This window comes from Mixophyes fleayi, chromosome 3, assembly GCF_038048845.1.
Source record: "Mixophyes fleayi isolate aMixFle1 chromosome 3, aMixFle1.hap1, whole genome shotgun sequence".
Taxonomy (NCBI): domain Eukaryota; kingdom Metazoa; phylum Chordata; class Amphibia; order Anura; family Limnodynastidae; genus Mixophyes; species Mixophyes fleayi.
Window position 1 is genome coordinate 293,495,180 of NC_134404.1, and position 27,358 is coordinate 293,522,537.

Genomic DNA, 27,358 nt, shown 5'->3' on the forward strand with positions numbered 1-27,358 from the left:
TCTGTCTAGGCGCATCAATGACTGAATGCATTAGCAAGTAATAATGGGAATATCACACCTCTCAGACATGGGAATACTTATTTTTACAATGAGATGAGGTCTGGAAAGCATTTGTAGTTTTTGTAGAAAGATTTTGTTTTACACTCACATTCATGCCTCGTGGCCATTAAGTACATCCACTATTCCTTTTACAAGCACACCATTATTAGACCATACTTGTCTACTCTCCTGAGTAGGCAAGTATGAGCTTCTTTTATAAAATATGAGCTTCTTTTATAAAATAAGCCCACCTGTCTGCAATCCTCATGTCTGTTTATATATCTGTAGTCTAGAATCCTGATTGTTGAATGTGTTTTAAGTTGATAATGGGTGTACCTCAGATGCCCCACAATGCTGCATGCAAAAAAAATATTTTGTGTATGCATCCAGGGAAGAAAGCTGGACTCCCAGAAGAGTAGGCAAGCCTTCTGGATCCTAAAAAATGCTGATATTCACGGCATTGAATATCGGGGGGGGGGGGGGGGGGGGGCTTAATCGCGTCATTAAGCCCTGCCCCCGCTATTCAATTCCGTGAATTTTTGGCATTTTATAGTGGGGGGTGAATCTATGGTGACGCACGCCCCCTCCTACTCCATCAGACGGGTGTAACCGGGATGGTTTATATGCAAAGTTTGCTTTTTAAATATCTTAATGTTCTACATCAAACGTATAATTAGCCATAATGTAATTTAGATTATCATAAACAAGATGCTCTCACTGCTGTTGTGGCCTACTTCAAGACTGTATACATAAAAAATAATAATAATTTCAGTGCACTAAATCACTCACTCCCATTCCTTCTGCCCCTTCCACCAGCAATTTATTATGCAATGTTAAACGGGAGACATCACAGCATTAGCTTAGGTAGTAGATTCCCCTTGTATAAAAGATAACCATGACATTAACTGTGGACTTCTATACATATCAATAGCATTACATTTCTCCTTGGAGTAAATATGTCTCATACAGCTTATAAGTGAACCTAATGATATAGCCTTAGATAGCCAGTGATACGCTATACACTACCTAGCTGCAGCCATGAGGGGTGAAAACAGGATCTACAGAGATGTTGACAAGCAGGGCCATTCAAGGTTGGGGGGCAGACTTAGCTTTGACACAATGGGAGAGATTCAATTCATCATCAGATATTTATATAGCGCCACTAATTCTGCAGCGCTGTACAGAGAACTCATTCACATCAGTCCCTGCCCCATTGGGGGCTTACAGTCTAAATTCCCTAGGGTCAATTTAACAGCAGGCAATTAACCTACTAGTATGTTTTTGGAGTGTAGTAGGAAACCCTCACAAACATGGGGAGAACATACAAACTCCACACAGATAAGGCCATGGTCAGGAATCGAAATCATGACCCCAGTGCTGTGAGGCAGAAGCTAACAACAAAGCCACCATTCAACGCAATGTATCTCCAGAACAGTTCACGGGACATACCGTGCCGATGTTGGGGCTGAAATCTCTGGTCATTTTTCCTTGTACCCCATAGAGGAGTGAGGGAAAATAAGCGGAGATTCCTTACCGTAATGTCTGGCAATGTGCGCAGCCAGACATCGCGGTGATGTCTCACAGCACATCGCAGCCAATTGAATCTATCCCTATATTTGACACCTTTCCCCAAAACTCCCAGAGCTTTGCCAATGTTTTCATGAGCGTTTTTGCTCTGTTAGAAAAAAAAATATTTTTATGTCAATAGCATTTTATAGTGTGTGTGATAAGTTGTAACGTGTTACATTAATTTCTATGGACCTGGATTCCAGCACTATCTTTCCTGCAAGGTGACATCCCTGTATGCAGCTTTGCTAAGGACCTTTCAAAACAGCTGGGGTGCTAACAAAGAGCAGATCCCAAAGACATATGAGTTAAATAGGTTGTCAACTTAATATAACTCCCCACCCCCACCAGTGTAGCTAATAGGAATGTGTCCCCACATCTGCTTGGTTATTGCTAGTTAGGTAACTTTTGGCTGATAAGAGTTGGCACATTCCTCAGAATTATTATGCTGCTAAACATATTTATTATTATTACCATATTTGTAGAGCATTTGTCAGTGGAAGACAACTGACCCTGTTACTGTAATATATGCACTGACAGCAATTTATTTATTTATTAGATCTACCAAATATTTTCACTGTTAAATAGGTTGCTCTAAGGAGGGTTGTTGCTAGATTCAGAACATGCATGGGACAAACATAAGTCTGTTGTAAGGACATAGGACACAAAACATAGTCATAAAACTGCTTGGCTATGGGGTCCAATAATCTTGTCTGTCATCATATTCTATGGGGGAGATTCAGTTGGCTGCGATGTGCCGGCGGATATTACAGCGATGTCGGCCTGTACACATTGCTAGCTATTATGGCCAGGAATCTGCGCTCATTTTTCCTTATACCTCTATGGGTTACAAGGTGAAATGAGCGGAGATTCCATCATCAACATTGGTGCAATATGACTGTTCTGAAGACACATGGCTCTGAATTGAATCTTACCCTATGTATCTGTGTAATGACCTTGTGTCTGAGTCATTAAGGAGAGCAAAGCAAAAAAGAAGGCGTAAGTTTGACTGGACAAACCCATGTTACAATGCAAGGGGTGCAAATTAGTTTATTTTTTTGCACGCAAGGAATACACTGGCTTCTTTTCCATGTAGCACACAAATACTTGATAGCTTTATTTTTACACTGAAGTTTAAAGTTGATCTAGGACATGCCCTATCCCAACTATAAATCTGTCCCCATATTTTAAATTTACCTCCCCCTTCAATGCAACATGGTTTTGCCCAGGTGCAAAGTTACTCCTTTTTTATGCTTTGCGCTCCATAATGACTCAGGCCCCTTGTGCGTGATCCCACAATAAAACTCATCAGCTAATATCATAAATGTATCTTTGTTATAGTTATGCTGCTGATGACAGAATAAATACATTTAAATGTATTAAATCATTTGCGATAGATAAATCAAAAAAATAATTAAGTGAAAAATTGATGTAGAAATGTTGCTGGGATTGAGACTTTGGGCAACATCTCTTTTGCCGTGGCCTAGTTCAAACACTACAGACAGTGTTTCAGATATACTGGTGGGGCGGCATTGCAGATATTTCCCATGACTGAACAGTGATATGTTTCCATTCCGTGTTTCAGATGCAGTCCTGGAGAAAGCCATGCACAAATGTATCTTAAAGCCACTGAAAAGCTATATTGAGAACATGCTGAAGAGCTTCCGTACCACAAGTGGGGCCTGGAAGGAGCTGAAGGAGAATCTGCTGTTAGTGAAACAGAGAAGCCCTCAGGAGTTGGGGGTTCTGACCCCAACACCAGAGTCAGTGGACGTGGAAAAGATCAAAATCAAGTTCTCCACCATGCAGAAGATGTACTCTCCAGAAAAGAAAGTGATGCTACTATTGCGAATCTGTAAACTCATCTATACGTGCATGGAGAATAACTCAGGTACAGCTGTTGTTGACCTGCATCATGTTAGGGATTTAATATATAAAACTGCAGAGGCCCCTCATGCAATCTGCTGTATGTGTTCATATTAGCCCTGCATCTGCATTAAGGACACCCCTGGCAGAATAGCATAGGAAGCAGATCCTACCTACTCCTTATGAAAGATGGATCTGGCCGAACACGGGCAGATCAGTGTATTCCTTGCAGTACATAGGATAATCACAGTAATACACAATACAGAAATGCAAAATCATTTTTTTGTTTTATGAGACAAGGGGGTTATGTATATTTACAGATATTTACAACTCCTGCTTGGCCACACATTTGAATTAAATGTGTTTTGAGGCATCTTGGAGCATTAATATTCTATAATAAAAGAACCAATCTGCAACTAATGGACCAAAGACAGCTCTTATGGCCCATAAAGTCATGAGTATTTAGGACATGGAAAAAGTTCCAGCTTATTTTAGGTAGAAAACTGAGAAGTTGTAACTGGTGCAGTTGCTCATACAACATTGAGCTGCACTTTTTATATTTCTTTCCAGTTTGAAGTCTAATGTGTTAATATAGTGCAAATAGTACACATGTTCTCTGTCCATGCCATTTCTACAGACAAAGATGGTCAGCAAAGAAGCTTTTATCTTCTATGTATGTCCTGTTCACATCAGTGATGTATGTGACTCATGTTATGTTTATATTCCAGGAAGGATGTATGGTGCTGATGACTTTTTGCCAGTACTAACGTATGTCATTGCTCAGTGTGACATGCTGGAGATTGACACTGAAATCGAATATATGATGGAGTTGCTGGATCCGACTCTACTGCATGGGGAAGGTAACATGGGCTGTTTATTAAGTAGGGGTAGGATCTGTATAAAAATGCTGTCTAGACAACTATTATGTTTTGCGGAGCAGTGCAGAAATAAGATTTCCTTTTGCAGAGCAATTTGATTGAAATAACAACATAAGAGGTGGGTGAGTGAATTTTGTCCTGTTGGCCACCCCCCCCATCCCCCCAATAAAGGACTACAATTTTGCCCCAGCTCTGGACTGGCAGGTCTCTTTTAAACGGACCTGTGTTGCACCACCTTGTGACTCTCCAGCGCACTCCAAGCAATACAGTGAAAGGTTTTACACACAAGGGGTCTGTAAGTGTGGCTAACTGACTTTGACAGTCTGAAGTCAGTTTCAAACTTCACATATAAATATATGTTTTTATTTGGAAATGATGGAGCAGCTGTGTATACCCAGCCATCAAACAGATCGTTTCGCAGTAGGATTAATACTAATAGTAAAAACATAGACTTGATCTGAAAGGGAATAATAATATGCAACAAATGTTTTCACTGGAATGTTGTTTTGTACTGCAGACTTTTTCCATTACCGAATTCCAGTTATAATGGTGCAACTAAATTGTTCCAACCTGTGGAGTGAATGGTATGTCACAGATAAGCGGAGGGACCTCCTCCTTCCTATACCAAATCTACAAATAGAAACTTTCCTATGACATAGTGAAAATACTTCCCTGTACACAGCCTGATAACAGGAGATAACTACGGTGCCGTGTAAAAGGATTTACTCCCAAACCCGTTTGTGAGTCTCTCAGCCTGGGATTTTTATATTCTAGAATGGGAACTCTCATTTCGGAGTCACACAATTGGTCTTCAGAGTCTCTTCAAGAATAAAAAGTTAATAATAAATTATGAAGAAATATAAGTATAAAAACATAATATCATCACTTAATAATAATCTGTCCACTTGGTCAGTACTTCGTTGAGCCACTTTTGGTAGCTATAGAACCAAGGGCTGACTGGCAAATTTTTATCTCAAGGGGCAAAACTCAGCTCAGCAGCCTATTAGGAATGTTTCAAAGGAAAAAAATGTAGGTAGCCCAGTGACCACGCCCCCAGGGAAGCCCACTATGGGACTGGCATACAGGGCAGATTCCCCCCTGACCCCCAGCCCAGTCAGCCCCTTTTTGGATACGTCACTATGAACACTGAGAGGAGGGTAAAGTTTTGGTTAGCTAGGTGGCAGGGGTGGAAATGTGAGGCCTTGCCATAGATTTTATATTGGGTTTTGATCAGGACTCTCACTGGGCCACACAACATCATCTATTTCTTTCATTTTAAACCACTTCAGTAATGCTTGTGCAGTGTACAGGATCATTGTCCTGTTGAAACATAAACTTCCTCTCTAGTTTGGGCTTCGTGGCAGAAGGTAACAGTTTTTTTCCAGGATTTGTAATGCGCAAAAATCTTTCTAACAGATCCTTACAAGATTGTCTTTCCTTGTCACCTAACATGATGCTAAGCACCATACTTTACAGTGGGCATAGTGTTGCCTGGCTGGCACACAGTGTTTGAGTGTCATCATACATAACTCAGTCTCATTGGACCACATTCTGCCACATCTAGAGGGCCTTTTGCAAACTCTTTGTGACCATAGAGGTGGAGGGGTTAGCAAGGGCTTCCTCCTTGTGACCCTCCAGAAAAGTCCTTTTTGTGGACTGTCTTGATAATTGTTGACCCAATAAAAAAACTTTTTATTGCATTAGTTGAGTACACCTGGAAATGCGATTCTCCACTGAAGTGCAACATGAAGGCACAAACCTGGTTCTATTAAAAGTATATGATGAGACATGAAGAGTCCCAACTCTGCTCGTTCAAAAGTAAAGTTATTTTACAGACTACCCCTTTATATCATTTCAGTAATTTTGTTCCACAAAAGGAAATCTCATTTCTGCACCAATGCCCCCATTCCGTACCTTGCTAGGGACGCCTAGGTGCACTTGCATTTGCACTGACCAGCAGATGACTTGTGCTTTGTCATGATTTCCTTTGAATACAAGTCAATGGCCCTTTGTTAGCCAGGACAAAACTGAGTTTTTGCAAAAGTTGAAATCTAAGTACGTTATTTAAATAATTGTAAAATATTTTGAGGAATATATGGAGTCAGAATGAGTTCCCTATACGTTCCTTTCACTTACTGTTCCCTTTAATATAAATAGATTACTTTATACCCAGGCCTACCACAATAAAATAATTACAGTTGCAGACTGGGTTTTTTTGGCTGTGAGCTTACACCTAATTTTACTGTGTTTATGTTCTCCTAGGAGGCTATTACTTGACAAGCGCTTATGGAGCACTTTCCTTGGTAAAGAATTTCCAGGAGGAGCAAGCGGCGCGATTACTGAATTCAGAGACCAGAGATACATTAAAACAATGGCACAAGAGAAGGACAACGAACAGAACCATTCCATCCATTGATGACTTTCAGGTAGGACATCTCCAACCAGCCAGATCTGTAAACAATTACAGTCTGATCGGTTCCTGTTGGTAACACCAGCTTTTTCCATTGCACCAGTTTTGATAAATGTCTACCAGTCATAGCGAGTGGCATTAGAGCTCAGCATAATGATATATTGGCATATATAGTCACTCTTAGGAGTATATTTACTAAACTGCGGGTTTAAAAAAGTGGAGATGTTGCCTATAGCAACTAATCAAATTCTAGTTATCATTTATTTAGTACATTCTACAAAATGACAGCTAGAATCTAAATGGTTGCTATAGGCAACATCTCCACCTTTTTTTAAACCCGCAGTTTAGTAAATATACCCATTAGTAACTAGCCACTGCCTTATATTTTAATACATCATTCCTTATTTATTTATATTATATAGATTTATTATCTCAAAGTATGTGCAATACAGTTCTGAAACTTGTTCTGTAGTCACAATAGCAAGTTTGTACCAGTGCAAATAGCATAAGAGGGAATAGGGTAGGGTCTAGTATACATGTGGATTTTCATAGACCAAATAAAGATTTGAAGGATGGGGAGATTCTGATCAGTCATGGTAGGTTATTCGTTAGTTGGATAGTAGCACAAGATAAATCTTGTAGGAGGGAGTGAGAGGTGGTCTTGTAGGAGGGAGTGAGAGGTGGTTATCATAGAGGAGCAGTTCTGAGGAAGTTCTAAGTGGACGTGATGTAGAGTATTTCAGGCTGAGGTTTGGTTTGTAGTCAAAATGTAGTTGGTTCAGCCCACAGAATGGCTGCTCCCACTGTGTGTAGAAAATGGGTAAACTTTTTAAATACAGCTCAAAAGCTAGTTGTATATTGAAGAAGAGACTGCTGCTATGGGTGTTTGTCTCCAGCAACAAGCATTGTAAGTGTCTTTGGTCACTGAAGCTTGGCCAACTTACCCAGTGTCATGTATCCTTTGTTTTAATTGTGTACCATACAATCACAATACTATATAATTCACCACTCACATCTTTATCTTTAATCTCTTTTTTTTACAGAACTACCTGAGGGTGGCCCTGCAGGAGGTGAATAGTGGATGTACCGGCAAGACGCTAATAGTTAAACCCTACACGACTACAGAAGAAGTGTGCCAGATGTGTGCACACAGGTTTAACATCAAAGACCCCGAGATTTACGGTCTCTTCCTTTCCATTGATGACACCTGGCAGCAGCTCAGTGAAGACACCTACCCACAGAAAATTAAAGCTGAGCTTCATAGTCGGCCAAACCTCCAAGTCTTTCATTTTGTGTACAAGCGTATCAATTACGATCCTCAGGGGATCATCAGCTATAATGATGATGATAACGATGATGATGCAGATTTCTAACATTTGTACACTTGTCCCAAGATGTATAGTTTTGCACTCAAAATAGATGTCTGTCCGAGTCTAATACGACTCTAGAGGTGGGATCTTGCTGTAATGGGCATTGTGTGCTGTTGTACACCTGTAAAGTAGATGTCAGAGGCCAGAATGTGGTGAACTGAAAGTAATCATCAGATTTCCTGGTTCGAGCGCGTGAATGGGCTTCTTCTGACCCAATGAAAATTGTTTGGAGCTGTGGACTGTGTAATTCTAACATTTATTACACTATGCGGTGCTGGGTGCTGGTTTCAGCTATTGTCCATGGACAGTATTGAAGGGTCGAAGCATTGTGTCTGTGTATTTTTCATTTTTTGATAAACGGGTTTTGTTTTTTTTTAAGAAGTAAAGTGAATTCAGGGGTGGGGGAGACCTACTTATTAGCAGCATTTGTTGGCACTGAAATCTGAGTTTGTCAATGAAACACATCATAATTTCTCACATACATGTAAATATCCTGAGGCACAAAGTCCTCAATTGAGCTGTTAATTTGTACTATATTTTAGGAGTGGAGTTTGCCTTTTGTATTATGTATATAATATGTATTTTTGTAAAAAAAAAAAAAAAAAATAGTGAGTCATTATTTTATAAGAAGCTGTTTTTAGAGTGGTTGAGACTTTATTTTAAGCCTCATGATTTGTCAATGTATGGGGTAAGGTAGAAGGCTGTTAGAACCAATAAAAATGATAATGTGCATCACTGGTGATGTCACTAGACAAAACAAGCTGATATGGTTTCTAGGATTCCTTTCTATCCGATACACATCTCCCTGATTCTGTCAGTAATGTCTTGATGTTTACTTAATCAATATCTGCATCATTTTTTATTTCAATTCATCTTCGGAAACGGAGGGATAAAACTGATACAAATAACGTGTGGATCCACTTTACTCATTTCCTCAAAGGGCACATTCTTTGTAAACTGCATGTAAATACAAAGCACAATATACATGTGAATACAAAGCACAATATACATGTAAACACAAAGCACAATATACATGTGAATACAAAGCACAGCACTCCTACTTTGTTATTATATGATAACAATGTTATAATAGTAACAAATCTCTGGATTATCAGTCATTATTTGGTGGAAACTATTCCACATTAGTCCATTTTATATCGTTCCTGTATTGTAACTTTTTCACTGCCAGACTGAACATTCTTTTTTGAACAGTTTGATTGCAACAGAGCTTGGCCATAAAAAGACAAAATACACACACACACACACACACACACATATATATATATATATATATATATATATATATATATATATATATATATATATATATATAACACTTAAATATAGTCTGATACATAAAGTGGATTAAAATTGTGACTGAACACTTTACTCTGCAGTTAAAATATACATGTTATCCTCACATAGAACCACACTGGTGTATTCAGTTTTGCCCAGAAAACAGTACCTCCCAACCTGATTTTTTATTAAATTTTTTTTATTTCTTATAGCTACAGTAATAACAACATCTTCTTTTGATACAACCACAATGTCTCCCACATCTGTCTCTTCTCTCATTGGCCCATGATGCCATTGGCATTATGGTAAAGGCCGCCAGCAAAGGCGAGGGAGGCTCACATAGGTTAAAAGTAAGTCCTTTGACCCAGAAAATGTTAGTTAATATTAGCAGATATACTTTAATGGTAGATTACTAATGCAAGCGATGTAAATATATGTATGAACTCCTATAAATAATATCTGTATAAACAACAAGTTCAGTTGTCATCGCTTATAATGGGTGAGTTCTGATGTCATCACCTCAGTGTTAATTAGGAAAACGTGTGTATTATAAGGGATAATGCATGCCCTACTTTACATTATTATGGATATTAAAAGTCACCTCAGATTTCTGTGACCTTTATATAAACACTGGATTTACAGCCGTGTGGTTTAATATGGTCACAGAACTAGTCGATATAATTTACATTGAAGAATGCTTTCTATATAGACAATGGGGTATATTTACTAAGCTGCGTGTTTGAAAAAGTGGGGATGTTGCCTAGAAGCAACCAATCAGATTATAGCTTTCATTTATTTACTGCATTCTACAAAATGACAGCTAGAACCTATTCATGTTGCTGGGATTCTCTCATTTGTTACCAGCATTTGTTTGACTACACTGTTTGGTGCAGTGCATCAGAGTAATGTTACTTGGTTATTTTGTACAAAACAAAAGAAATAAGAAACAAAAAAACTGCTATAGTTTTTCATAGATATGTTTCGTAGAGATTTCTGTGACAGTTTCGGGCAAACTGCAAGGGTTTCTTTTTATTTTAACTATAAGTCAATACTGTGCATGTGATTTAACATTTAATATATAAAGATATGTTATCTCTTGCTGGCTCTGGAGCATCACATCTATATGTTTTAATGGATACTTTTTAATATAACGCGGATTGTTGTAGGCAATTTTTATTTTACCATATTTGTGTTTTTAATGTCTTAGAAGGTTTTGTGGTATGTGTTTGGTATCTTTCTTGTTTTTGTATCTTTGCTGCCAGAAGGAATCTGTTACATATTGCAGCCTCGCTATAGCAGGGAAGATATACCAGTAAAAGAGGGAATATATGCAAGTGAAAAAAAGTGATGGAACAAAATAATTGCTAGTGTTATATGATCTGATTAAGCTGAAGACCCAACACACTCCTCCCAAGCCAAGGGCTGCCAGACTTATTCTGTAAACTAGTTAAATAATCAGTTTCCAGCCTGATAAATATGTTGTACTTGACTGCTGAACTGCAGAGAATAAAGTCATTTCACATTATGTGACGTCTCTGCACAAAAATGTAAATTTACATTCATCTGGGCTTCAGACGTAACTCTACCAAATGTTACCGGAGTTTCAAAGATTCACTATGATCTGGAGTTACCCTAATTTGGTGGGTGCTGCTCTTCTCTCTCCTACTGAGGCAGAATTTGCATGAATAGAAAGCACATTCGAATCGGAAGTTCAACACCGCTGCCTGTTTGAATCAGGCAAGAGCAAGTAGGAGAGAGGTTTGCAGCATCGGACCATTGGAGTCTTCAGCAGATCTGGGTACTACTGTAACAATGATAAGTAGTTCTTTTATTTTTACTCAGTGATTCTTTAAAAATCAAGAAAACCCATTTACTAGTATAATAGGAACATTGTATGGTTCCAGCAGTACCCCACTCTCAATATAGCTGTCTGCAGTGTGAAAACACTCTGAAGGGATGTCTGTTCTCCATTTACCCTGGTTTTCCTAACCTTTAAGCTGGGTACACACTACAGAAAATTTCTCCCGTTGTGATTTCTTTAACGATTTTACCAACGACCAATCAGCATGTCGATTCCTGTGCACACACTTACACGATTTTACACAGTTTACCTTCAGATCTGTGCACTTCATCTTTCACAATCATCTGCTGAAAAGTTTGTGACTCTACACTCCATAGAGATCTATGGACCCTGCCGGTCCTGAGTGCATACTCAATGCAGGATTTGCCCGACATCGTTCCATCATTCATAGAGATTTTTAGCCTGGTTATAGCGTCAAATCAAATGATACAATGTGCTCTGGGACGATAAAATATGATCGTTGGAGCGTACACACGAATGCAATATCAGACCTAACAGACATTTATATTGGGCCGATAATCGGGTGAAAAATCTGTAGTGTGTATCTAGCTTTAATTCCTGGCCAGTAAACAGACAACAACTGAAGGATGTGTGGATTAAAGTGTAATTAATTATAGGCTATCAGTTTAAAAATTGTGTTGCGCACCAAAACAGATAACTGCTCTCTAGACGACTGGCACTCCTTGGTCCTGCTTAGTATTGGGTACATTATGTGCAAAATAGTGTGTAAATGCAGTTTTATTCTGTTATTTCCGGTCAGTATGCTGGGCACATCAACATAATACGTTTTAAACCTCTAAGAACCCTATTCTAAAATACTGAAATGTATAAAAAGGGAAAGCTTCTGCCTGGTAGAGTATGACATATAATATGCACAGGCACTACCTATATTTTCACCAGTAAATGTAAAACAATATGCCTAATGAAGTTGTATTTACCGTTGTCTTATTTTGGTCAAGGCACTTGATTCTTGCCAATAGACTAATTTTGCCAAATTTAACTTTAGTGTATGGGAATTGCCCAGAATATGCTGTGATAATAACTGCTGAGAAGATATATCAATTGAGCAGGAATCATAGTCACATATTGTTATAAAACCAAACTTTGTTTGGAAAACATTTGCTACTGCATACAACAGTTACTACTGTATGCATCACATTACTCAAAGGTTATTACTGTTCAAAACAGCATCTGACCTGTGTGTTTGGTGTTTGCACCACATGCAAATTTATGTTAATTTTGTGTGTAGAAATGATGGGTGCCACAAAATGATAGTGAAACAACTGGTCTCTTGGAGAAAATGTGTTTGAAACTGTAATAACTTTTGAAATATATTCTCTAGTATTAAAGAAACCCTGGGTAAAATAAGCAATATACTCACTGTTGTTAAACACATTATAACTAGGCTGTATCAGTACTATAAATTAGTATCCATAAAGAACAGTGATGGGCACCTTGATATGATGCTATAATTCACCTACCCAAGTTATTTATCACCAGCACTGAAGATGTTTCTAGGAGGAATTGGTAAAGTTATACAGACTTATTTGGTAAGAATAGTGATATGGGAAAAGAATGTAATTGGTAATAAGTGATACAATATAAGATTGTAACAGTACTGTACTAGTCTGCCGGTTCAGACAACACACAATGGAAGAAGTTTTGAAAGAAATCTTGAAATGGGTTTGCTGGTACATACCCTGTCATTCTGTTAGGTTGTACAAGATACTTATATAAAATAAAACACTAATTATTTAACGTAATTTCATTTTATGTAGGTTGCTTTTAAAATAAAGAAAAAAAAATAGAAAAAAAATGTTTTCTTTCAAGGAACAAAACCATGTATTCAAAAATGGAACAATGTGTTTTCAATCTGTATTTTGGCACAAGTACATGGGGGCTTGTAAGAATAGTCAACCTAGTAAATGAGATGAGTCTCCACTGCATTTAAATGTATTGTGATATGTATGTATTTTGCACATAATAAATGGTAATGTGGTTTGGATAAATATGTGTCGTCTTATTTATTTAGCAGTTTTAGGAAGGCCAACAACAATTGAATTGTAAGATATATTTTATAAAGGTGGGTGGGGGAGAAATGCTCTTACCTCCCTGGAACTGGAACTGACAGACACATTAATACACTTATAGTACAGACATCTTAATGCAGGTCTGGCCAACCTGTGGCTCTCCAGGTGTTGTGGAACTACATGTCACAGCATACCTTGCCAACTATTGGCTGGCTATCTGCTGGCAAAGCATGTTGGGGATTGTAGTTTCACAACACCTGGAGAGCCACAGCTTGAACAGGCCTGCCATAATGGGTTACTTCTGTGTGTGCAATGCACCACCATATTACCATACATTTCAAATGACCAAATAGGGACACTTACACTTTTTAGAAAACTGGTCCTGATTTGTAATGGCCAAAAGTGAAGATGGTTAGTAATTTGGTCCACAGCTTTGTGCATGATGACACTGACCATTTTAGATCTGTCCAACTCTAACAGTCCTTAGTGGGTCATCATAGTGTCAAACTATTCTATTAAGCATGGTATCACTGTATATCATTCAGACACATTATAGTTAATATCCTTGAGTTAGCACTTAGCCACTTATACACATATTCTGCTATATATTCATGTAATAAGAATAGATAACCATATACGCTTAGCTACACATACAATAGCATAGGGACAAGCATACTGCCTATATAACAACATTTCTCCCAGTAATCAATACATTACAACAACCAGTATTATCTGTCACATCTACAACCATCAAACAATGTCACCATATTGTCTAGTATGCCTCTTAGCTGTGTCACACTCACCATTTTCTCATACATATCACAAACTATCAGACTCCATATGTATCACAAACAATCCACATAACATTACTGTGTGTTTTCTCCTATATCAATATACTCAGTGTTGTATATCTATGGACATTATTGAGTCCATGTGGTTGTAGAATGGAATGAGAAAGAGGATGTATCATGTGGATAGTCTAGCTGGAACAAAATAGAAACAATATTTCTATAATTGTGAAACCTATGTCTGGGAGGAGCCCTATGCTGCATTTTGATATGTAAATAGAGGATATGTGTATAGACAAGTTAGTTCTCCATGTGTTTGGGAACAAAAGCAAGATAACTGAGAGGGGAATGGCAGATGTGTGCTTTAATAACTTTCCAAACCACAAGGGGATATAAGGCCATGTACACTTGACAGTTTTTATTTCTGTCTCCACTCAGTTACGGTTTCAGACCGGAGAACAAGGGCAAGAAGGTTAATAGCATTATTGTTGTCAATGGAATTACAAACTGACCATGTACATGGGCGATTCGAGAGACAGATGTCAGAACAGGGATGAGGCTGGTTTTGTATGTAAATATTATCTATATCAGTTTTACACTACTATGAAAACATTGTTTGTCAAGCTCACAGAACTGACATCATGATGCATGGATCTAAAGCAGGAAAATTGGGTTTCTGAAACCCTGAAAGGCTTAACAGTTGCAACGGTTGTGGAGATTAATTAGACTTTAAGGGAGATACAGTGGAAGTTGGTTCACAGAACATTTAATTATGTCCCTATAAACTGCAGTGTCCAATGTGTGGTGTAAGCAAGGCCTCTATTAAACATTGCTTCTGATATTGCCTAGTTTTCATGGTTGTTTTAGAGTGTCACAAACAGCACTCACCTAAGCCTGAGTGATCTGTGTATAACAAATGGTTAATTGCAGCAAATCCACCTGGTCTGTCTAGCAATGATTATGATCCGATTTTTATATCACATGCTCACTTTTAATTCCATAATACTGCCACCACAAAGATTTCTTCAAGAGCTGAATTCTTACAGGAAGTCTTTGGTTGCTCCCTGACCTATCTCAAACTACAATCAAGACTTAAATCAATTAGAGTTATCATTAACCCAATAATAAGCTGTATTTCAGTTGTGTTGCGTTATAAATGACCAAGCATAACTAGCACATGAACTATTTAAGTTCACAGACAGAATGTTATTAAATGGACTGTGCACAGGTGGGCATTCATCCTAATTGTTAATATGATGGTAGGAGGGATAATGGTAGGGTGCACAAACATTGGGAGGATAGTGGTTTTGGGGAGATGGTTCTGGGTCACTTTCACATATAATGCCTTAGTGCACCATAGAATGGGTGACATGCAGGACTACCCATGAGAATTATGGGCCCCTGACAAATTTCGATCCTGGGCCCATCTCTCCTTGAAAGAAGATTTTCAAAAATGTTACATTTCAGTGTCTAAGTAATAAAATTGAATTTAAACGATAATTTTATTAGTTTTTTGGGTAGATAAAGCAAACAAATGATGCAAAACATAACATTTTAAACAGAAGAACAATTTTAATAATATAGACTCTGACTGTATATGAAATGTGCTCCCCTGGGTATTTTCCCTCCCAATCACTTTACAATTACTGTGAGCAGAGAGAACTTTTATAGTTTAACCACTACACCTGTTTGACTGTGGTTGTTTTCTAAAGGGTGGGTGGTAAGCTTTGAATTCTGCATTCACAGTTACTGCAGGTCAGAAGATCAGCTGTAGACTGTAGATGGCACTGTAACTGTACTGTAAAAACAAATTACTGTATATATGTTCCATGTATCGGTGGTGGGGTGGTGCAGTGATCTTCTCCAGAAATGACAACACTGCTCGACGCGCTTGCAGCCGCACGGCTTGGACGTCACATGACTGGCACCACAACAACTCAGTCGTGAGGTCATTGCATTTGGAAATTGGAAATAAATCATGTTGTGTTAAAGAAGGGCCATGCTACTCCTTGCTTTGGCCCAAGTGCTCCCATCGGCCAGTGTAAACTTATGATAATATACAAATGCACATCACCAAAGAGGATATTGTGCTCAGTCATTTTGTGTGCCATAAATCACCTCCAGAGTAACACTATACCAGGGAAGTGCAAATCTGTCCTATACTTCATATATTTATCCTATATCCATTCTCTCTAATACCTGTATATATTTGCTATGCTTCTCGTTATAAGAGTTTGTATGTGCCCAAGTCTGGTGATGGGCTGTCTAGCGTCCACCTGCCCTTCACAGCTCATGTGCCAGGAAAGCCCTTTACTGCACATGTGATGGAGAAGCCCTTTACTGCGTATGTACAGTAAAGAGAGAAGCCCTGTACTGTACATGCGACGGGGAAGCACTTCATTGTATATGTGAGGAGGAAGCCCTTTACTGCACATGCACCAGGGAAGTCCATCACTGCGCATGTGACAGGAAAGCCCTTCACTGCGCATGTGAGGGGGAAGCCCTTTACTGTGCATGTGCCAGGGAAGCCCATAACTGCGCATGTGATGGGGAAGCCCATCACTGCAAATGCGATGTGGAAGTCCATCACTGTGCATGCAATGGGAATGCTTTTTACTGCGCATGCACCAGGGAATCCCATCACTGCACATGCGACAGGGAAGGCCTTCACTGCACATGTGAGGGGGAAGGCATTCACTGTGCATGTGATGTGGAAGGCCTTCACTGCACATGTGATGGGGGAGCCCTTTACTGTGCATGCACCAGGGAAGCCCTTCACTGTGCATGCGATGGGAAAGCCCATCACTGCGCATACCACAGGGAAGCCCATTACTGCGCATGCAATAAGAAAGTCCATCACTACGCATGCAATGGGGAAGTCCTTTACTGTGCATACGACTAAGAAGCCCTTCATTGCACATGCACCAGTACTATACTTTTTCTGATAACCGCTCAATTTAGACTGGGGACATAGAACAAGGGGGACGTACCCTCCAGCCCACGCTTACTGAGCTTATCATGTGTACGGGCCTGTATGTGCCCTATGTTTATGTGCTTTTGTTCTTTGTTCCTTTGTGCTACCTGTGTAAACAGAACACAGGTAGAACATGTCCCCGTATGGTGACATGGTGGAAGCCACTCTTGCACCTAGAAAGAGTGATCTAATCCGAGATTGCTGAATCTGTGGTACATGGATTTTAAAATGGATTAATAAATCATTAAGTAATCAAATATATGTTTTAAAATAACAATCTTTTGTTAACCACTTACATCAACTCTCTTGCAATTTGTGACTCTCGTGTGTTACTTAAACCACTCAGGGGGTGATCATTGTTTACCCACACCATGGGGATGCCAGATAGAACGCTAAAGTCGTTACAGGAGCAAGCACTAGATTTTGATATAGGGGACTCTCAACTATATATTTTACCATAATATTCATATCCTATGTATTCTACCTAAAGCATATGTAGCAAAACAAAGCAGCAATCATGCTGTGCTGTAGTACTTGAGTAGTAGTAAAAAGTGTATACATACATTGCACAATAGATGTGCCTTGGTAGAAAAAAATATATGTTAAGCAGGCAGAGTTGGCCTTTAATATAGATGTCAATATTTATTTTTGTTTCCATAGAGTTGATTTGGTGCTACTCACCAACTCACCAATAAGCCAGTTATGATGCTACCATTAGTGCTAAATTTAGAAATAACATTAGTAACCTGAGAAAGTCCCTTCAAGATATGTTAAAATTTCCATTCTGGAAACGAGAAGTTTCCAATTTTTATAAGATAATACACATTGAGCATGGGAAAATAACTGTTGTTTTTATTGGCAACATCTTACCATTATGGGGGTCATTAACAGTTAATTTATTGTTCACTTCAATTAAATAATTCACACCACACATATTGGACCTGATTCATGTTGGAAGCAACCTGCATGTTAGCATTCCTACTGCCCTCCAATGCAACGTGGCTGCCTCCGTGGTACTGGAGAACCTTGTCATTTTCTGATAAAGTTTGTAGTCTGAAAACTATTATGTTTTCAATTAAATTGTTGCTAGACTAACCCCCAAAATATTGTAATTTCCAGAATAAATATGCCTAAAAAAACTGAAAATCTAAATCTAATAATTATAATTGAAACAAAGAAGCAAAAAAAAACAAAACACAACAGGTAACTTATGTAACAGAAACCAGATCTTGTAATGAGTACTTGGAGGAATTGATAAAGAAAAAAGAAAGAAACATATTTATTCATTCTTTCCAGACACTCCCTCACAGGGCCGCTAAGAGGAATTTGGGACCCCAGTACAGCAACTTTCTTGGCCCCCCTTCATACATAGCAAGAGAAGGAATGTGCGTCACTACTGCGCAGGGGTGCTGTTGAAGGGGTCGTGGTCACATAGCGATGGAGGTGTGGCTAACATGGGCTGTGGCCACGCCTCTTCACACATTACATTGTGGGGGGAATTCAGTTACCTGTGAGGCGTCTCCGGAACGTCCGTGAGACACATCGCGCAGAGATTTTGACAGAAATGTCTGCATAATTGCCAGCAATGTGTGTGGCGCGATGTCCGCACACCACATAGCCGGCAATTGAATTCCCTCCGATTATGTATAAAAATCGTGTTGCTCTCACCTACCTGTTATTGCAGCTTTCACAGCCTGGTACTGGATTCCTGCATGGATTCTGGAATTTAAGGGCTTGTTTGGAAAATGTATAGGTGCATGAAATATGGAAAGCTGAGAACTATGTTAACACGGTACATAACAGATCACACTGTATATAATATATACATCCAACCAACCATCAACCTTGAGAATGAAAAAACAGCACGAAAATGACCTCAGCAAGCTCACATCACTTATCCCAAAATGCTCCAAACTTCCATCACATGCCACTCATACCTCCCATATGCTCCAAATAGCCCCACATGCCCTTTGACCACCACTTCGCAGAAATTGTACCCATATGCTCTCAGACTCCCACAATCCTTGAGATCCCACATACTTCAAAACTCTTCCACAAGTCACTCACACCTCCCCACATGCACCTCAGATTTCCCCACATTTCCCCAAAAGCTGCCCACATGCCCCTTACATGCCCATTAGCCCTTCCCACATGCCATCAGAAAGTGTAAGATAAATTTTGTTTTACGAATATTAAGCCACATCATGCAATACTACCACCATCCTGTTCCATGCCAGTTACTGTTAAGTTTCAAGAAAGAAAATATTGTTGGAAAAACCCATAGCCTTATTCTAGATTGGTTCCTCTGGATTGTGATGATCATTGTATTCTGCAATATAGTTCAAAATGCAATGGAGACCTAGAGGCTATAGGAAATCTGAAGAGAAATGGACCCAGGAGCTTAGTTTACATTGATTTTCTTTACATAGTGTCTGCCACTCAAGGAGTAGGCATTATGTTCTTGTCCATTGATCACAAGATATATACTTGGGAATACTATAAGTAGCTCTTTCATACAAGGAATAATGTACTTTACCTGTAGTGGCCTTTTATTGCATAAATGTGTGAAAGTCAAATAATTGGATGAAGTAAACTAAATTAATTAATATTGTTTTACAGTGTGATTGTGATTAGTATGCCACGTGTTATGATGCAATAACACACGTATTTACATTCACACTTACACTTCTAAACAATACACATTTATTAAGGTTCCAATCCACATTTATTAATTAGTAAAAATGTATTAGAGATTATTTATACATAGATAAAACTATAGTAAAGGTATATATGGTTCAAGTCATCTAAAAGGTAAAGAGTTTGGTCTCATATTAAAGCTTATTTCACCAGCATTAACCTGGTTTTGACAGAGTAGCAATCGCATCTGTTGCGATGAGCAAGATAAGTTTAGTACTCAAAAGTACTTTGTTTGTGGGTCAGTTTGAACTGGTTATTCGGAGGAAAGACACGCAGACAACAGTTGGAGTGAGCAGACCCTCTTTTGTTAGAAGATCAAATGAACTCACTTATGACCAGCAGACAACTGGAACATCGTTAACACTGGACCAATGAAGACCTCTCTTAGTGTTATTTGTCTACATAGTGACATCATCAGTGTTGTATTGTAAACTGAAACTGCATATAAGCAAGCTTCTCTGGGCCATTGTTCTCTCTTCCTGACAACAGACAATATGACTGTATCTTAACCTGGGCCCAGTTGAAGCACTAGCGAAAATGTAATGTATTCGGTTTTTATACTTTCCTGTTTATTATAATATCTTTTATGCGTCATAATGGCTTGCTGGGAATCCTGCTACATTTTGCAATTAAATATCTTTGTGCGCTGGATCCACAATAATCGCATTGGACAATGTTTATTGGTAAACAATAAAACGTTATTATTTTCTTAGACATGTTATTATAGGACAAATAGCTATAGGGATTTCTGGTTTGAGCGTCAGTGTCAGGCACCTCCACACTACAAATCTGCATCACCAACATGTCTAGAATATATTAAACATTTGATTTTATGGATATTAACTTTAATGATGTATTTAAAAAAAAATCTAGTTATCTAGCATGACTTTTCAGCTGATTGCCCACTAAATAACGCGTTCTGCAGACATGACTATTCACATACATTTCATTTTTTTGTTTTACAAGTTTTTCATTTGGGTCAGATGTTATTTTACTCAATATTTCGTTTGTTTTTATATGCCAGGATTCTTGGAAAACTCGATCACGAGTGAATAAATATTTATCACTTGTTTATGTTGGCAAGCTTACCACTGGAGAGGAAAACACATCATATTGCATAATTCAGAAGTTCTAATTTAATTCCTTCCACAGACACTCAGAATCCATTATATGTTCTAATAATGGGCTTTGTTTACTAAGGGGTATAACTTGTGAAACCCTTTTCTTCTTCAAAGTTTGGGGATTTTTATTAGCTCTGAGATTACAAATTTAAGAAATCTAAAACATGAGGAACACAGACTACAGTTATGGCCACAAGTTTTGAGAATGACACAAATATTATTGTTCTGCTGCCTCAGTTTTTATGATGTCATGAAGAGTGATCAGATGAATTGCAATTAATTTTAAAAGTCCCTCTTTGCCATGACAATGAACTTTATTCCAAAAACAACATTTTCACTGCATTTCAACCCTGCCACAAAAGGACCAGCTGACATCATGTCAGTGATTCTCTCATTAAAACAGGTGAGAGTGTTGACCAGGACAAGGCTGGAGATCCCTCTGTCATGCTGATTGAGTTAGAATAACATACTGGAAGCTTTAAAAGGAGGATGGTGCTTGAAATCATTGTTCTTCCTCGGTTAACCATGATTACGTGCAAGGAAACACATTCAGTCATCATTGCTTTGCACAAAAGGGCTTCACAGGCAAGGATATTGCTGCTGTCACGAGCCGCGGCGGTACGCTGCATCCTGGCGTGATCTAGCAGCCGGGTACCTGCTCTAGTTTCTCTGCTCTGTTTTTATTCTTTGGGATTATCCTTGTTGCATAGATGTAGGAGAGTGTAGGGACATCGTCCAACTCCAGGGGGAGCTCTCATATGATTTAAACTGGTTCATTTATATTTTTATACATGCTTCCTGGTTATGTTATTACCAATGCCAGTTCTAGCTAGTAATTAATTAGCAGCCTCTTGAGGCTGATTGTCAGCCCTGTTCTCCTCTGTCCTGATTGGCTCTCAATACTATTTAAGGCAGTGAGGTCTGAGCTTCACTGCCGGTTATAGCTCCCAGTTCCCTGTCTGCTAACCTGCTCCTGTGCTGTTTGGTGTAAACCTTCCAGATTGAACTACTGTGTATGACCTTTGCCTGTTTCTGGACCTTGAACCTCTGCTTCTGACCCCGACCTATTGCTTGAACCTGGATTTTGAACCTCTGCTTGTGACCCCGATCTTACGCCTTTCTCTGGACTCAGAACCTGTGCCTGTGACCCCTGACCTTAGTTTGTTCCTTGGATAAGTTGTCTGCTATCGGCTGACCCTTCCCTGGACCCCACGCTGCTGTCTGCCATAGCACTCTCTTCCTGGGTTCTCCTTGGCCAGTACATATCTCACGACTCTCTGTTTGTCTACAGCCAAGTCTGTCCCCACCACTAGGGGCAACAGTGAACACCAGACTTCAGAGCAGACTCCAGGTTTTGCTGTACTGGCTGGAGGGGTTCCTAACAGCTGCTAGTAAGATTGCACCTAAATCAACCATTTATCAGATCATCAAGAACTTCAAAGAGAGAGGATCAATAGTTGTGAACAAGGCTTCAGGGCGCCCAAGAACGTCTATCAAGCGCCAGGACCATCTCTTAAAGTTGAACTAGCTGTGGAATCGGGGCACCACCAGTGCAGAACTTGCTCAGGAATGGCAGCAGGCAGGTGTGAATGTATCTGCACGCACAGTGAGGCAAAGACTTTTGGAGGATGGCCTGGTATCAAAAAGGCCAGCAAAGAAGCCACTTCTCTCCAAGAAAAACATCAAGGACAGACTGATATTCTGCAAAAGATACAGGGATTGGACTGCTGAGGAGTGGGTTAAAGTCATTTTCTCTGATGAATCCCCTGTCAGATTGTTTAGGGCATCTGGAAAAACGCTTGTCTGGAGAAGGAAAGGTGAGCGCTACTATCAGTCCTGTGTCATGTCAACAGTAAAGCATCCTGAGACCATTCATCTGTGGGATTGTTTCTTAGCCAAGGGAGTGGGCTTACAATTTTGTCTAAGAACACAGCCATGAATAAAGAATGGTACCAAAACATCCTCGAAGAGCAACTTCTCCCAACCATTCAAGAACAGTTTGGTGACGAACAATGTCTTTTCCAGCATGATGGAGCACCTTGTCATAAGGCAAAAATAATAACTAAGTGGCTCGGGGATCAAAACATCGAAATTTTGCATCCATGGCCAGGAAAATCCCCAGATCTTAATCCCATTGAGAACTTGTGGTCAATCGTCAAGAAGCAGATGGACAAACAAAAAGCCACAAATTCTGACAAACTCCAAGCATTGCTTAGGCAAGAATGGGCGGCCACCAGTCAGTTTGTGGCCCAGAAGTTGATTGACAGCATGCCAGTGCGAATTGCAGAGGTCTTCAGAAAGGCCATGTCTGTAGTTGTGGTGGCTCATGATAACCTATTTGGCTGAGATTTACTATTTAAAATAAATTGTGTAATATACTCTGCTTCTGATGGTGTTTTTTATGTATTCCTGGAAGACACACATGGGAGATGCAGAATATGTGTCACAAGCGTTAATTATGCACTTCAATGTTTTAGCTCTAAGTCCATCACAGGTTGTAGAAATATTGTTATCAGATATACCGGGTTCCTTAGGAACTAACGATGGACAAGACACTGGATTGGATGGGTAATGTCAGTCCCTGTTAGGTTTAAAAAGAATGGGGGAGGGGTCATAGATTAGTTAAGATTTAAGGGGATTAATGAAATAGTTGAGAGCCAATTCCCTGTAGTGCCCAATCCAGCTGTCATCTTGCTGTAAATCTCCTTTTCTGCTTTACTGCATTTCTGTTTTTCTGCAAATCATTTCATTATTATTATTCTTTGCTGTCTTATTTCCCGTTCTTTTCACTTCTACTTGTCAATGTCTAAGTCTTTTCTTATAAAGAGGTACAAAATACGCAGTCACTGTCCCAAAGGTTTATAGGCAACCTTAATATCTGTTGTGGAAATATGAGTCAAATGTTTATACATTGCATGCGGTATCTGCCCTCCTAAGCCCTGCCTAAATTACATATGTTTGTTGAGCAAGGTGTACAAAGTGTGCCTCCAGATGCACAAAGGGTGGAAGGAGAAGAGGAGACTAGGTGAAGGTGAATTAGGCAGACATATTATTAGTATTATTATTAATTTTTATTTATAGGGCGCCTCTAGGTATCCGTAGCGCCGTACAGGGACAGACAGAAACACGATACAGGGTGAGACAGCACAGTACAGTTAACAGAAAGCACAGTAACTCAGAAGCTCAATGAACAGCTAGATTAGAGGTGAGAGCCCCCTACGGGGTAGAGACAGGGGCCGGAGGACCTCACGGAGGAGACAAGGAGCTGGAGAGCAGAGTTAAGGTGGTGGAGAACAGAAGGAGAGGAGGCCCTGCTCGGAGAAGCGTACAATCTAAGGGGAGGGTAGGACGGACAGAGACACAATGGTAGGAGGAGGGAATGGGGAGAGCGGAGGCAGAGGCGGAGAGTGGGGGGAGAGAAGAATGAAAAGGTGGGAAGTAGGAGGGGGACAGGAGAGGGAGGGGGGTAGGGGGAGACTGGGAGGAGGCCAATGGGTGGGGGAGTGAAGGGCTTTAAGGAAGAGGTGGGTTTTTAAGGCCCGTTTGAAGCTGGACAAGTTGGGGGAAGTTCTGATGGAGCGGGGGAGCTGGTTCCAGTGGAGGAGGGCAGCGCGGGAGAAGTCTTGGATGCCAGGGGGGAAGAGAGGCGGCGGTCGTTAGCCGAACATAGAGGGCAGGATGGAGCGTGAATGGAGATAAGGTTGGAGATGTAGGGAGCAGTGGAGTTGGAGAGGGCCTTGAAAGTAAGAGTGAGGAGCTTGAACACGATTCTGTAGGAATGGGAAGCCAGTGGAGGGATTGGTAGAGGGGGGAGACAGAAGAGGAGCGGCGAGAACAGATATGCATGACTGTGTTGAACATTCGAATCAGACTTTTGCCACAAGACTTGACATAAGTGACAACCCTTTAGAAAGTGTAACATTTTCATGTTTTATATTTGTCATAGTCAGACAGACATGTACTGGATATTGTTATAAATGACGAAGGTGCTATAAAACTGACCCCTTTGCCCTCCTCATTTAGCCAAGTAGCTGAACTTGTGGGATTGAGAATGGCATGTGAGTTGGCAGAGGGTAAATCAGTTAAAATACACTGATTTTTAAGTACGTTTCTAGGATAGTGGATGATGTTGATGTGATAGAGGAACCTTTATGACAATAGCAGAACACGAGTAGTGCACTCACATTACATAAAGGACTTTTGACAGTGATAAAAAGACTCAATATTAGTGGGTAATAACAGGGCGGACGGAGCTGCCAAGTGGACAGCAGGCTTAAATATGACAACTGACAAAAAAATGGGTTTTTTTGAAATTGCAAACACACAAGAATTAAATAAAATGCAAGATTTATGTTTCTTACAGGAAATGGCGACGGGATGTGGTCCAGAGTCCTTTGGACCCTGGAGGACAAGTTAGGCCGGTTGCTCCTAGAGTGTATCTTCCAGGCCTAGCTGAAGCAGAACATGGTCTGACTCATCTGGGTAAAGAAGGTATGTGCAAGCTGGTAAGAGCATACTGGTGTGCACCAGGCTTTTCTTCTCAGGCTAGTAGGAAGGCGATGTCATGGGAAGACAATACCAATAGAGCCATCCCATTCCCCTCCTACAGATGGACTTTTACCAGGTAAAACAAATCAACTTCATTCAATTGCCACCTTGCAGGATTCTCAAGTATATACTGGTGCATTAATGTAATCTCTATCCGGGTAAAGGTTCATTCAAATGTTTCTAATGTTGCTGTGTCATACTCAGGATTTTTGTTAGTAGATGTGGTATCCCTAAAGTTATAGAAAGTGATAAGGGTATTCATTTTTCTGGTAATAACTTTTAGATAATGAGTACAATGTATGGGCAGTGAAAGTAAGTTACATACTCTTTATCAGCCACAAGCCAGTGGGAAAATAGTGTACACGGTACTATCTAGAACTAATTCAATAGGGTGATTGTTGAAACTAAATTGGAGTGGCTGGAAGCTTTTGCCACTAGTCCTCCTCACTATCAGAATCACTCCTAAACCGCATTTTAATCTGTCACCTTTTGAAATACTTTTGACAAGCAACCTCACTTAATGGTAGATTCCCGAGATGAGTTCGTAATGGAGAGACTGTTCAAAATCTTGTAAAGAAAAGCAAATAGTGAGACAGCAACAATGGACGTTTGAAACACTGTCTCTTAATGTGATGTACACTAACTGTCATAATGTTGGACTGGGAGAGTATGTTTTGGACTGTAATTTCCTACGCTCAAGCTGTTTGATAGACAGGTACCAAGTGTTGACAACCAGCATCACATCCCTGAGAGTAGCAGAGAGACACTCGGACCCATTCCACCCACTGCAGATGAGTCAATACCCGGAGTAGGTTCAAATTACAGCCGAGAATGACACACATGAATCTGTGGTGGGGGACCTAAGATCGCAGTTAATAACACCTGAGCCAAGGACTTTGCAAAGACTGTTATCCCATCATGGAGCAGCGGGTTACCTGTTTTTCCCTTTCCAGTGTTTCTCTCATCCTTATTCTGTTTCCAGGAAATTCAATTCTTTCAATGGTGATCAGGTGATAGAGACTGGTTCAAGTAGTGATATTGAGGATGTGGGGATGAAGGAGAAGTTGTTAGCACAATCAGTCCAGCCAATTACACTATTCAATTCAGGGGTAAAGAAAAGTTCTGCTAACCTTGGAGCTCGAAGACAGTGTGAGGGGCTATTGTCTGAGGAGTACTGTGTCTGTAAGTACTGTGACTGTATAGTTGAAGAGAGGTGCCTCCAGAGATGCCAGTCCAGTAATAATTTGGACTTAAGTGGGCATCCATGAGAAAGATTATCATTCTTTGGTGGGTAGGGATTTAGACCAAACTGAATGCTGGGTGTGCTCTCACGTACTTCAGAGACCAAATTAAGTAGAACTACTTTTCTTTCCACTAAATATTTCTGAAGTACTCAAATTATGGGGTGGGAGGCGAGTAGAGGGAAGGTAATACAACTAGGTCCCTTAATTTGAAGTTTCCCAATATTCAGCAGCCTGATCACTGTTCCACTTACAAAGAAACTTGAATTTTGGGAGAATGGTCAGAATGAACAGACAATAGCCCGCCCCACAAGTGTTGATGAAAAACCCATCGATTGTATTAGAGTGAATTTAACTAAAAAGGCTGAAGGAGATCATAAATGAGATTATGTTAACAGACATAAGATGGTGTTATTTGGGAAATTTTATTAAATGTCACATAAGCTAAGACATGCCTCGGATAGATGGACATGCTGGGCATGAGGAAAATATTATACATTGATGTAACATATTTTATTGTACCTTGTATCCTTCTGGATAATGTACTACATATGTGGGTGAAGGGCATACAAAAGATTAACTCCGAGCTCCAAAGGTATATGTTCCGTAGGGAAAAAAAACGGTTTCTAGAATTTTGACTCTCTTTTATGGTAACATGACTGATATCCAAAAA

General features: G+C 39.7%; 1 protein-coding gene across 2 annotated transcripts in view; it reads left to right on the top strand.

The window, feature by feature from the left end:
* RIN2 (Ras and Rab interactor 2) overlaps window positions 1–13,295 on the top strand; it is a 134,020-nt gene extending 120,725 nt beyond the window's left edge. For both annotated transcript variants that reach the window (XM_075203826.1, XM_075203827.1), the window contains 4 exons: window positions 3,191–3,496; window positions 4,200–4,331; window positions 6,612–6,775; window positions 7,803–13,295. In XM_075203826.1, the coding sequence (XP_075059927.1) occupies window positions 3,191–3,496; window positions 4,200–4,331; window positions 6,612–6,775; window positions 7,803–8,132 (932 nt within the window). In that variant the 3' untranslated portion in view covers window positions 8,133–13,295. The remainder of the gene's footprint in view (window positions 1–3,190; window positions 3,497–4,199; window positions 4,332–6,611; window positions 6,776–7,802) is intronic.
* Window positions 13,296–27,358: the final 14,063 nt, after the last annotated feature.